This window comes from Thermobia domestica, chromosome 11 (genome assembly GCF_964235325.1).
Source record: "Thermobia domestica chromosome 11, izTheDome1.hap1.1, whole genome shotgun sequence".
Taxonomy (NCBI): Eukaryota; Metazoa; Arthropoda; class Insecta; order Zygentoma; family Lepismatidae; genus Thermobia; species Thermobia domestica.
In genome coordinates this window covers 41952177-41962399 of record NC_137464.1, presented here as the reverse complement: position 1 = coordinate 41962399, position 10223 = coordinate 41952177, and the positions used below count along the sequence as shown (strand labels likewise).

Here is a 10223-nt window from a genome sequence, read left to right as displayed (position 1 = left end):
TGGCACATACTCTTTGTAGAGACTTTTATTGTGAGTTTGTATCATTGTTATTATATTTGCATAACGTTTCTCTTTTGTTTTTAAAAACAGTATGTGTGTGTGTGTGTGAGTGTCAGCAAGTTGAGCACCAAGAGATCCATACAAGACGGTCCTCCGGAATTCGTAGAAAAACGACAATATAACAGTAAGTTGTAAGTGTTTCAGTTGTTGTGTAGTTAGTGCAAATAAACATTTATTCATTTATCACAATTAAGTTGTTTTGTGAACATTTATTCATCAAAAGACAAAACATTGGTCAGCTCCGACCGGATCACAGTGAACTAGCGTTTGATACAAACTGTGAATGTGTATGTGAACAATCGTTACATTGCTCTCTGTTTAGTTTTGTTCGTGTGTGCAGTGACGTTTATTAATTCTTCTGGAACTTATGTGAATAGACATAAGTGAGAACACGTTCATCAGTGTGGACTTGTGTTTATTAGTTAGTGTGGACTTACAATATTTTTCAAGATGGAGGACTCAGAAAGAAGCAAGTTAGTGAAACAACGTGGTGTGTGCAAAAGTCAGCTGACAAGAATTCAAAACTACGTAAGTAATATTAATTCAACAACTACAATTAGTCAGGTGAAAGTACGTAAGACTGCAATGATTGAGTTGTATAAAAAATTCGATGAAGTACAATCACAGTTAGAAATAAATTACGAACAAGTAGAGGACGATGCATGTAGAGAGGAGTTTGAAACCAGTTACTATGATGTATTAGCGCAATTAGAGGATTTTATTATTCAACGTAGCCAGGAATCTCATTCAAACAATTCCTCGAAAAATGAGAATCAGGTGTCAAATGATCAACTAAAATTGCCTCGTGTTGAATTGCCATCATTTGAAGGACGATACGAAAATTGGCTTTCATTTTCAGACAATTTTAAAGTTATGATTCATAATAACGATAACGTGTCAGTGTTGCAAAAGTTCCATTACCTAAGGAGTGCATTGAGGGGGGAGGCGTATGATTTAATAGCGAATCTGCAAGTTACAGAAGCTAATTATAAAATTGCATGGCAATTATTGAAAGACAGGTATGAAAATAAGCGTTTGATTGCAGCTACTCATGTCCGTAATTTGTTACATATTAAATGTATCACAAAGGAAACTACATCAGAATTAAGAGAATTTATTAATACAGCTACTAGTAACTTGAATGCATTACGAGCTTTAGATTTGCAGACACCACTAGAAGAGGTTTTGTTAGTTCAACATTTCGTTTCTCAATTAGACAATAACACTAGGCGTGCGTGGGAGTTACAAATCACAGATCATTCTTTCCCTCCCTTATCAGAGTTCTTTGCTTTCTTGGAACGTAGGTGTCAAGCATTTGAAACTATAAAAAATACACCATCGCAGGAAGTAGTGTCAAGGTCAAGGGGCGATAAAAATAGACAGAGTGCTGAACCAAAACAAAAAGAAAAAACAACCAAATCATACGTGACAACAACTCAGTCTTTCTGTAACTTTTGTAAACAAAACCTAATACATCAGCTGTTTAAATGTCCTGCATTTTTAAACGCTGAAGCAAAAGAAAGACAAGACTATGTTCGAGATAATTTATTGTGTTTCAACTGTCTCAAAAAAGAATGTAAAGTAAAGACGTGCAGATCAGGTGGCTGTAAACGCTGTTCCAAAAGGCATAATACCTTGCTGCATTATGATGTAATGTCAAAAGCAGATGAGAAATCCAGTGTTGCTAATTCACAATCAAGAAATTTTTCGAGTCATTCTAATACGAATAGGGAAAATATAACACAAGGTTCTTATTGCATTTTCAAGGGAAAACCAAATGTTACTGTTATGTTATCTACTGCTATAGTAAATGTACGAGATGCAAATGGTAAATTACATCCATGTAGAGTATTATTAGATTCTGCCAGTCAAAGTAATTTTGTGACTGAAGATTTAGTTCAAAGGTTGCGTCTACCTAAAAATAAACACCGAGTTCCAATTCAAGGTATTAATAGTGTGATTAGTGAAACAAAGCATTGTGTAGATGTACATATAGAATCAAGAATTCGTGAATTTGCAATTGATGTAAACTGTTTAGTTTTGCTCAAAATAACAGATAACATTCCAAGTAGGCCAATAGATCATACTGATTGGAACTTGCCGACAGACATAGTGTATGCAGATCCTAATTTTCACCAACCAGATACTATTGACATTTTGTTAGGCGCGGAAGTGTTTTTGGACATTTTGCGATCACATAAACTGACTAGACCAGGGAATTATCCAGTAGTACAAGAGACTGAATTTGGGTACATTTTGGCGGGTAAAGTTCCTACAACAAGAGATTCTAGTATACCACAAGTGTCATTTTTTGTGCAAGAAAGTAACCTTGATAGACAGTTACAGGCATTTTGGGAGCTCGAAACTATACATTCAACAGTCATGACTCAAGAAGAAAGGCAATGTGAACGACACTTTGAGGAAAACACTACCAGAGATAAAAGTGGTCGATTCGTTGTACGTCTGCCAATTAAGCCAAATCATAAACCATTAGGAGAATCATATAATTTAGCTCTTCGTAGATTTTACCAGCTAGAAAGACGGTTGCAGCAGTATCCAGAAATTAACGAGCAGTACTGTAACTTTATGAGGGAATATGAAGAATTAGATCATATGAAACCAGTGAAAGAAGAACATGAAGATAATGGTATGAAATGTTATCTGCCACATCATGCAGTATTGAAACCATCCAGTACCACAACAAAACTAAGAGTGGTTTTCGACGCTTCTGCAAAGACTTCAACGGGGGTTTCATTAAACGACATACTTATGACAGGACCAACAATCCAGCAAGATTTACATTCAATTGTCACGAGATTTCGAACCTTTCCTATTGCTTTTACGGCGGATATTCAGTCAATGTATCGAATGATTAAAGTTCATGAAGATGACATTGGACTTCAAAGAATTCTGTGGAGATATTCATCAGTGGAACCAGTCAAGATTTATGAGTTGCAGCGGGTCACATATGGTGAAACATCATCCCCATATTTGGCGACGGCATGTCTTCGAAAGTTAGCGGAAGAAGAAAGAAGTAAATATCCTCGAGCAGCAACAGTATTGGAACGTGATTTTTATATGGATGATGTAAGCTCAGGATGCCATAATGTTGAACAGGCGTTAAAGCTTCAGAAAGAACTTATTCAATTATTGCAAAGCAGTGGGTTTATTTTAAGAAAATGGTGTTCGAACGAGCCAGCATTGTTGGAAGCAGTGCCAGAAGAACATAGGGAAATTCACTTACCGTTTGAATTTGAGTCCGAGTCAGGTGTTTCAACATTGGGTTTATCGTGGAATCCTGCATCAGATAAGCTTCTCATCACCAACAAGTCAGTTAGAGAATGTCTCACGACCAACATACCAACCAAACGTCAAGTGACTTCGACCATAGCAAAAATATTTGATCCTTTAGGACTTATAAGCCCTGTAGTTACTCCATTCAAGATTTTCTTACAACAAATGTGGATCCATAAGATCAATTGGGATGATCAAATACCATCAGAACTCTATCAGCAAGTTAGACCTGTGTCATCATCTTCCAAGTGTTAACGAAATACAAGTTGATAGATGTGTAGTATTGAAGAATTATGTTCATGTCGAGATACATGGGTTTGCTGACAGCAGTCAACTTGCGTACGGCTGTTGCATATATGTTAAAACTGTAGACATTTCAGGCAAAACTACTGTTAAACTTTTGGGTTCTAAATCGAGAATAGCTCCTATTAAAAAGGTAACGTTACCAAGACTTGAACTTTGTGCGGCATTACTTTTGAGCAGGTTGTATCATAAAATCCGATATTAAACATTTCAGTGAATAGTACTTACTTCTGGACCGATTCAAAAATAGTGCTTGCATGGATATCATCTCCAGCTGCCAGATGGAAGGAGTTCGTGGCAAACAGGGTTGCAGAGATACAGGAGATCACATCAGTCAACCAGTGGCATCATGTGTCGTCAATGGACAATCCAGCCGACATTATTACACGGGGAATGGATCCGAAACAGCTGAAGGAAGCAGATATTTGGTGGCATGGACCCGCATGGCTTGAATCATCTGCATGGCCCGAACAATCAGAAGTGGTAGACGAAGATGTTCCAGAAGAAAGGAAAGTAACGAGCATATCTTTAGTCAGTTATGAAGGTGACATAAGCTTTCTGGAAAAATTTTCATCATTGTGGAAACTATTGCGAGTTATTTGTTTGTGTCGTCGTTTTATTTACAATTGTAAAAATCACAACGAGAAGAAAGTAGGAACTATTTCCACTACTGAAATTAGTGATACTTTACAACAATGCATTAAGCTAATCCAACAAGTTAGTTATTCGCAAGAATTCAAGGACTTAGCTTCGTCAGGCCAAGTTTCATCCCAAAGTGAACTTAAATCTTTGTATCCATTTATAGATAATGAACAGTTGCTACGAGTGGGAGGACGGCTAAAAAACTCCGACTTACCGTATGATAGCCGACATCAGATCATCTTACCACCTAAAGAGCATCTCACCAAATTGATAATTGAAGCGGAACATAGAAGATTGTTACATGCTGGACCGCAGTTATTGATTTCATCATTGAGGCAAAAATATTGGATCCCACGAGCTAAACAAGTCGTTCGATCTATCATTCATCAGTGTCTAGTTTGTTTTAAATTGAAAGCGTCAGCCTCAGAACAACTCATGGGTCAATTACCATCAGCACGAGTACAGCCAGCTCGAGCTTTTATTCACGTAGGGGTGGATTTCGCCGGTCCCCTAATGATTAAGCAAGGAACTAGATCTCGTAAAGTGACAAAGGCGTATGTTGCAATATTCGTGTGCTTAGCAACCAAAGCGATTCATATGGAGTTAGTGAGTGATTTGAGTAGCCAAGCATTTTTAGCAGCTCTTCGAAGATTTGTATCAAGAAGAGGCAAATTTTCGAACATCTATAGTGACAACGGAACCAATTTCATTGGAGCTCAGCGAGAACTTAAGGAGCTTCAACAACTACTCAGTTCACAACAATTTCAAAACTCAATTCAAGATGTTGCAGTGCAAGAAGGATTTACATGGCATTTCATTCCACCCAGAGCAAGTCATTTTGCAGGCATTTGGGAAAGTGCAGTGAAGTCATTTAAGTTTCATTTAAGAAGAATAGTAGGTTGCACGATTTTGACATTTGAAGAACTCAACACAGTCATAACACAAATAGAAGCCTGTTTGAATTCAAGACCAATCACCGTTCTATCCAATGATCCCGATGATCCTTCATTTTTGTCACCAGGACATTTCCTTATTGGTGAACCTTTGATGAGCATTCCTGAACCAGATCTAGTGGACATTCCGACCAACCGATTATCAAGATGGAATCACCTTCAGAAGATGAAGCAGCATTTTTGGAAAAGATGGTCTCAGGATTATCTACATGAACTCCAGCAGAGAAGAAAATGGACAACAAAACAACCTAATATTTCTATTGGAGATGTGGTTCTAATCAAAGAAGACAATTCTCCTCCATTGTCATGGAAATTAGGTGTCATTCAGCAAGTGTTTCCGGGAAAAGATGGACTAGTGAGAGTAGTGAGTGTAAAGTGTAAGACAGGGACTGTTAAGAGACCAATTACTAAAATTGTACCTTTACCAAAAAATGATCATGTGGATTGTGTGTAAGTTGATTGACTTGGTTCAATCAAGAGAGGGGAGAATGTAGAGACTTTTATTGTGAGTTTGTATCATTGTTATTATATTTGCATAACGTTTCTCTTTTGTTTTTAAAAACAGTATGTGTGTGTGTGTGTGAGTGTCAGCAAGTTGAGCACCAAGAGATCCATACAAGACGGTCCTCCGGAATTCGTAGAAAAACGACAATATAACAGTAAGTTGTAAGTGTTTCAGTTGTTGTGTAGTTAGTGCAAATAAACATTTATTCATTTATCACAATTAAGTTGTTTTGTGAACATTTATTCATCAAAAGACAAAACACTCTTAATTGTGACACACATTCTCATAACAATAACACAAACACTCGTAAAAGTGACACATTTACTCATAATAGTGTCGCCGCACATATTTCTAACAATGAATTATATGTACTACCTGTAAATATTATGTCACGTATAATGCTTCATATGTGTAAGAAATATTTGATATTCTTTTATTCTTTTCTTGAACGCAAAAACAATATAATTTCTTAGTTGTTTAATTTTTCCTGTCACTTTACTTTTATTCAACGAAGTGTTACAAATAATAGTTGACAAATACGGAAATGCATTTATACATCGCTTCTTCTGAGAGTAGTTATAGCTTTGTTTACTTCTATATTTCTTCTCTACCCTCATCTCTGTCCCCTTTTCTTCTAGTTTCATTCACAAAGAAAGAGAGACAACAAGAACCTGTAATCTATTCGAGTTGCTTTCAAATCTATTCTAGTATTAAGGATAACACTAATTTTCCCAATGACGTTAATGAGAGAAGTAATTAACTTAATACAGAACCAAAGTGGCGTCATCTCCAACCCTCATCCCGTTTCGTCAGACAACACATCCCTCTTCAGTTCTGTCTCTTTCTCTTTCGCTGTCTCTCCAGTTTATCAACCCTCTTGATACTTTCTCTTTTACGTGTCAAAATCACTTGAGTTATAAACACAGAAACAGACTAAGCTATCAACTGGTTCAATATACAGAAGGCTTTCCTAGCTATGTTGAACATTTATGCATGTTGAACATTTAGGTTATAGCAATTTATACGGTTGAGTTGTAAGTGTGCAAGACTGTAAGTGTGTCAATTTTAAAAACAAAATCAAGACATGTTTCTAAACGTATTAAAAGCTGGTTGAAGAATGATGGAAAAGTGGGGGAATTCGCACCACATAAAAAATCCCTTCCCACGAATAAGGTACTATGGGGTAAATAACGTGTCAATATTATCAAAAGTGCTACAGTGATTCATGTCTCGGTTTAGTTTAACGTCTCACGATTATATTCCGAGAGAGATGGCGAATAAAATGTTGAAATTGAAGGACATTGAAGGAAACTAGAGATCCCTGAGAGAACTCACGCATGTTGTGATTGCCCACCACGAAGCTCACTTGTCTTGGGGTGGGGCCGAACCAGAGACACCACGTAATAAAAGTGGGTGTTCTATCACTGATCAACCCGCGGCCCTGACAACAGTAATTGATATGTAATTAGCAAGTATTAACATGAACAGACACGAAAAAGAGTATTCTTCCACTCAAGTCATAAGAAAGGGAAACAAAACTTCCGACACTGTCCGGAAGGTGTTGCGTCACATGTCGAAGGATTTTGAATGACGCTATGTCTTCAGACAAACCACAAGTAATCAATTACATAGAGTGTCTGAGGTTTCGGTTACTTCCACGGTGAAGTAAAAAACATACAAACCCTAGGCGAAAACATGTCCCCGCCCCTAAAATCTCCTACCCGAAACTCTAATATTTTCACCACATCATATCATTGTTACCATTTGTTTAAGCATTAAATAAAGTAAAACATACTCCCAATGCTTCCCTCTATGGTATTGATAAGTAATCTGTAAGCCAATTATTTACAAAACATTTTTATTGCTGTGATATTTGGAAAGAAATTTTACTAATACGACCACACGACAACAGGAAATTAAAGTTTTATTGTAATGTAAACCATGTCGTTGTTCAATGTAAATATAAAACAAAGGATGATTGTAATTCTTTCTAAAAAGATTCCATAGGAAACATGATTAGTGATTACAATGTGTCCAAAAATTTAACTTTTGCTTGTTTAAGGAAATCGAAAGATAAGAGTTACACTATAAACAACTTTGCGTTCTGAACAATTTATACGTTAATAATTAGTCTAATCTAAAGTAGTAATAGAAAGTTCATACTTACATATAATATTTGATTAGAGTAGCTTTATCTACATTCAACAAATATCATAGAAAAAACAGTTCGATTAGCACCAGTGTAAAAAAAAACAACATAAAGTTCCTGATGTTGGGATAGTACACTTATTATTTGCAAAAGTCTCTCACTCACTGTTTGAGATGAATTGAGCAACAGCATTACCTTAACAGTACTTTCCTTGTTTTCATACTTGCAAACTCTTTCATCGGGACTGTCGGGTCTACTTTTAATTTCATTTATTTATTTCAATAGATACCAAGATACAGCATAACGAGTTCCATTTACACAGGGAAAATAACAAACATGTATTAACAACAGAAAAAAATAAAAATAATAAAAAAGGAGACAGAAAGCAAAGATGAAGTTTATTAATTCATCTTTATTTATTTTGAATTTGCGTAATTATTTGTAAAAGCTGAGTGGCTTAAAAAATGTCCACATCAGTTGTTATTTGAGTGTATAAATTTGTGCTCTATGAAAAAGGACTTTTGAACAATCGACAGTATAGTGCGGGAAAGGTGGGTATTTAATGCTACACGGGTAATTCTTGAAGTACGGATTCAGAACAGAAGTTTCTATTGACTACCTTCTGTAGAAACTTTAGGTCATTGATGTTTCTGCTAGCATCTGGAGTCTGAATATTCAGTCGATGCAGATCTTCTTTAGTTCTAGAATAAACAGTGAGAACACGGAAACGTTCTATGGCAAGATCGATGTCCCCCCACTCTATATAATTGAGCAGTAATCGATCTTGGATGATCCCACTTTTCACTAACGTTCTCTTCCTAAATGTGTAGGGCGCTAGCGCATATACGTTTTGTCTAATGTTGATAAACTGCAAGTAAAAAAAAAATAATAATAATGCCTGTCATTCCGCCCCTAAATGTTTCCGCCCTGAGCAGCCGCCTAGGTCAGGACGAGAAGGACCTGATATTACAATTGCATCGTATAAACAAACAAAAAAAAAACAATTATCTGCCATTTGATGTTTTCCGTGTATCGGAATATTCATTTCTGAATTCCTAGAAAATAATAAATTACGCAATTATTTAATCCTTGTTTCCGATAGCGGCTCTTAATGTAGTAAAACTTCAAAATTTGCAGTATAATGTAAACCTTCTTCTCTTAGCTTGCAGAGATAAATTTCAATTTCGTTTAATTTTGTGATTTTAATCAAGAACAGCAACTACTTATAGTAAAAAGAAAACAAAGTATTTCACTCCGTGTTGGCAGTTTCTTCTTCTTCTTTCGTCTATGTGAACTACGAGCTAATGTTAATTATAAACAAAATTTGTTTAAAAAAAGTTACATATTTAGATTAAATAATGTATCAACATAACCGGGGTGCCCTTAAAATTTCATAACTCAATATACATTTGTACTTTTTCTCAATAAAAAAATTTATACTTGTTTAACAGGGAAATGATTGATGTGGCATAAAAATTTTATATTACACTTCATCTGTACGCTTACTCTTATAAAGACGATCTAGCTCTATTACTTTTTTTTTCTGAAAATATAACTGGAGGTATTTTATAATTACTTGTCGTCTTTACTGGTGCATAATAATTTTTGTTCAATACTACATAGACGTAGTATTAGACATTCCCGAAGCTTGGAACCACCCAACAAAAAATTCTGGGTGCGCGCCTGTCATATTGAAAACAAAGCTTACTCCCCAGTAGCGCCTTTGAACCCTCTATAAAAATTTAACAAATTGGTTATGTACTGAATTCTTTTTCTGGGGTGGGATCTTTCTCATCCTGAAGGATCGAAATGGGAAGTCTGCGGCTGCAAGTAAGAATCAAACAAGAAATAGGTTGCTCAAGTTTTTTTTTTTTTTTTTAATTTATTGAATTACTTAGCTTAGGTTCCTGATTTACTCCCAATAATACGACTAACATTTTCTGGTGTTGCCCGATCATCCTGAAATGCCATAGTAGGTCAGTATCAGAGAGCACGCTTTTGGTGCGTGGGGTCCCTGGTTTCATCTCAGCTTGTCCCAATTGGGCACTATGGTGGACAACTACCATGACATGTTTTTTTTTTCGTAATCTTCCCTTCCCTCTCACTTTCTTCGTTCCACAATTTCGCGCATTATCATCACCTCCCTTAGTCTGTAAGGCATAATCATGGGTCGTAAAACTGTAACATTTTGTTTAATTTTTTTGTCATTATGAAACATTTTAGGCCAGTAAAAATACTTTTTAACCTAGCATTAATTGCAAAAGAAATGAAACCAACGCCAATTATTTTATTTTACGTTCTTATTGGACATACAAAA

General features: G+C 35.9%; 2 protein-coding genes across 2 annotated transcripts; both read left to right on the top strand.

Annotated features, from left to right (window-relative positions):
• The first annotated feature begins 510 nt into the window (after nucleotides 1-510).
• LOC145665125 (uncharacterized) lies at nucleotides 511-3609 on the top strand. Its single transcript, XM_081732401.1, has one exon. The coding sequence runs from the start codon at nucleotides 511-513 to the stop codon at nucleotides 3607-3609; it is 3099 nt and encodes a 1032-aa protein (XP_081588527.1).
• Nucleotides 3610-4017: 408 nt separating this feature from the next.
• LOC145665124 (uncharacterized) lies at nucleotides 4018-5706 on the top strand. Its single transcript, XM_081732400.1, has 2 exons — nucleotides 4018-4201; nucleotides 4463-5706. Exons 1-2 carry the CDS (start codon nucleotides 4018-4020, stop codon nucleotides 5704-5706), a joined length of 1428 nt encoding a protein of 475 aa, XP_081588526.1.
• The last annotated feature ends 4517 nt before the right edge of the window (nucleotides 5707-10223 follow it).

Excerpts from the sequence above, each read along its gene's own strand:
- LOC145665125 (XM_081732401.1), top strand. The coding sequence starts at position 511 with ATGGAGGACTCAGAAAGAAGCAAGTTAGTGAAACAACGTGGTGTGTGC.
- LOC145665124 (XM_081732400.1), top strand. The coding sequence starts at position 4,018 with ATGGACAATCCAGCCGACATTATTACACGGGGAATGGATCCGAAACAG. Across the intron at positions 4,202-4,462 it reads ATCTTTAGTCAGTTATGAAG|ATAATGAACAGTTGCTACGA; the intron begins GTGACATAAGCT and ends ATCCATTTATAG.